The sequence below is a fragment of the Frankliniella occidentalis genome, unplaced genomic scaffold (genome assembly GCF_000697945.3).
Source record: "Frankliniella occidentalis isolate FOCC.00 unplaced genomic scaffold, Focc_3.1 Scaffold36, whole genome shotgun sequence".
Classification (NCBI taxonomy): domain Eukaryota; kingdom Metazoa; phylum Arthropoda; class Insecta; order Thysanoptera; family Thripidae; genus Frankliniella; species Frankliniella occidentalis.
The window spans coordinates 1188393-1189324 of NW_026267166.1; the positions used below are offsets into that span (position 1 = coordinate 1188393).

Sequence of the window (932 nt, forward strand, 5' to 3'; positions counted from 1 at the left end):
GGGTGGGGCCGTGGGGGCGGGGGACGGGGCGACGCGTGCCCTACGGCGCATTGTAGTTGTTGTAATCAGGTTGCCCTGCGGCCTTTCATTAGACGTGATGCGCGGAGCGCTACGCTCCCCCCCCCCCTTCCCCTCTCTCCGCATAGCCTTCGCCGGTGAGGGTGGGTAAGCAGGATCTTCGCTTGGCGGCGCAGGGCCAGCTGTTGCCTCCCCGTAGCACACGGGCCAGGGGACCGACCCGGTACGCACCCCTGCCCCCGCCCCACCCCGCCCCGCGTTGGACGCTTGAGATAACCCGACCGCTCCGTCCCGTCCCCGACCTGCAGCGCGGGACGGGCCGCGCACCTGGCCTCGGCCCTGCTCGCTCGACCCTCGGGCAATGTCAGCACTGTTCGCTGCTCTGTGTGCTGCGGACCAGGTGCGAGCACGTTTAGGGCGGTCAATCAGAAATCTCACTACATTTGCTCCGGAGCAACGTTCATTATTTTTATTTTTAAGGGTGATCTCAATTATCGCGTTTTTTCTTTTTTTAATATCGCATTTTCTCTTCCTGACTTTGGTCGTGATGTTCATCATCTTCCATGTGTGACTAACGTTGACGTGTCCTTGTTTTGTTTGCAGACTGCTCGGGAGTCCGCGGGGACTCAGGCGAGTACTTGGTGGCCGCGGACGGCGCGGGCGCGCCCGTCATGGTGCCCTGCGACATGCGGACGGCCCGCGGCGGCTGGACCGTCATCCAGAGGCGCGCCGACGGCTCGCAGGACTTCAACCGCAAGTGGGAGGACTACAGCAAGGGCTTCGGCAAGCTAGCCGGTGAGTAATCCTTATTATTTTCCCCCCTCGCTCCTGACAGTGCACTTTGACGCGCACCGCCTCGCGTCGCGGGCCTCCGACTTCCTCCAGTTTCCGGTGCGCCCGTGAACCCCCCCCCC

General features: G+C 63.1%; 2 protein-coding genes across 2 annotated transcripts in view; both read left to right on the forward strand.

Moving 5' to 3' along the window:
- LOC127749164 (uncharacterized) overlaps positions 1–98 on the forward strand; it is a 57878-nt gene extending 57780 nt beyond the window's left edge. Inside the window, exon 4 of the mRNA XM_052266280.1 lies at positions 93–98. Within this exon, the coding sequence (XP_052122240.1) occupies positions 93–98 (6 nt within the window). The remainder of the gene's footprint in view (positions 1–92) is intronic.
- Positions 99–623: 525 nt separating this feature from the next.
- The window catches only part of LOC127749161 (protein scabrous-like), a 2609-nt gene continuing 2300 nt past the window's right edge, over positions 624–932 (forward strand). Inside the window, exon 1 of the mRNA XM_052266267.1 lies at positions 624–813. Coding sequence (XP_052122227.1) covers positions 690–813 — 124 coding nt within the window. The 5' untranslated portion in view covers positions 624–689. The remainder of the gene's footprint in view (positions 814–932) is intronic.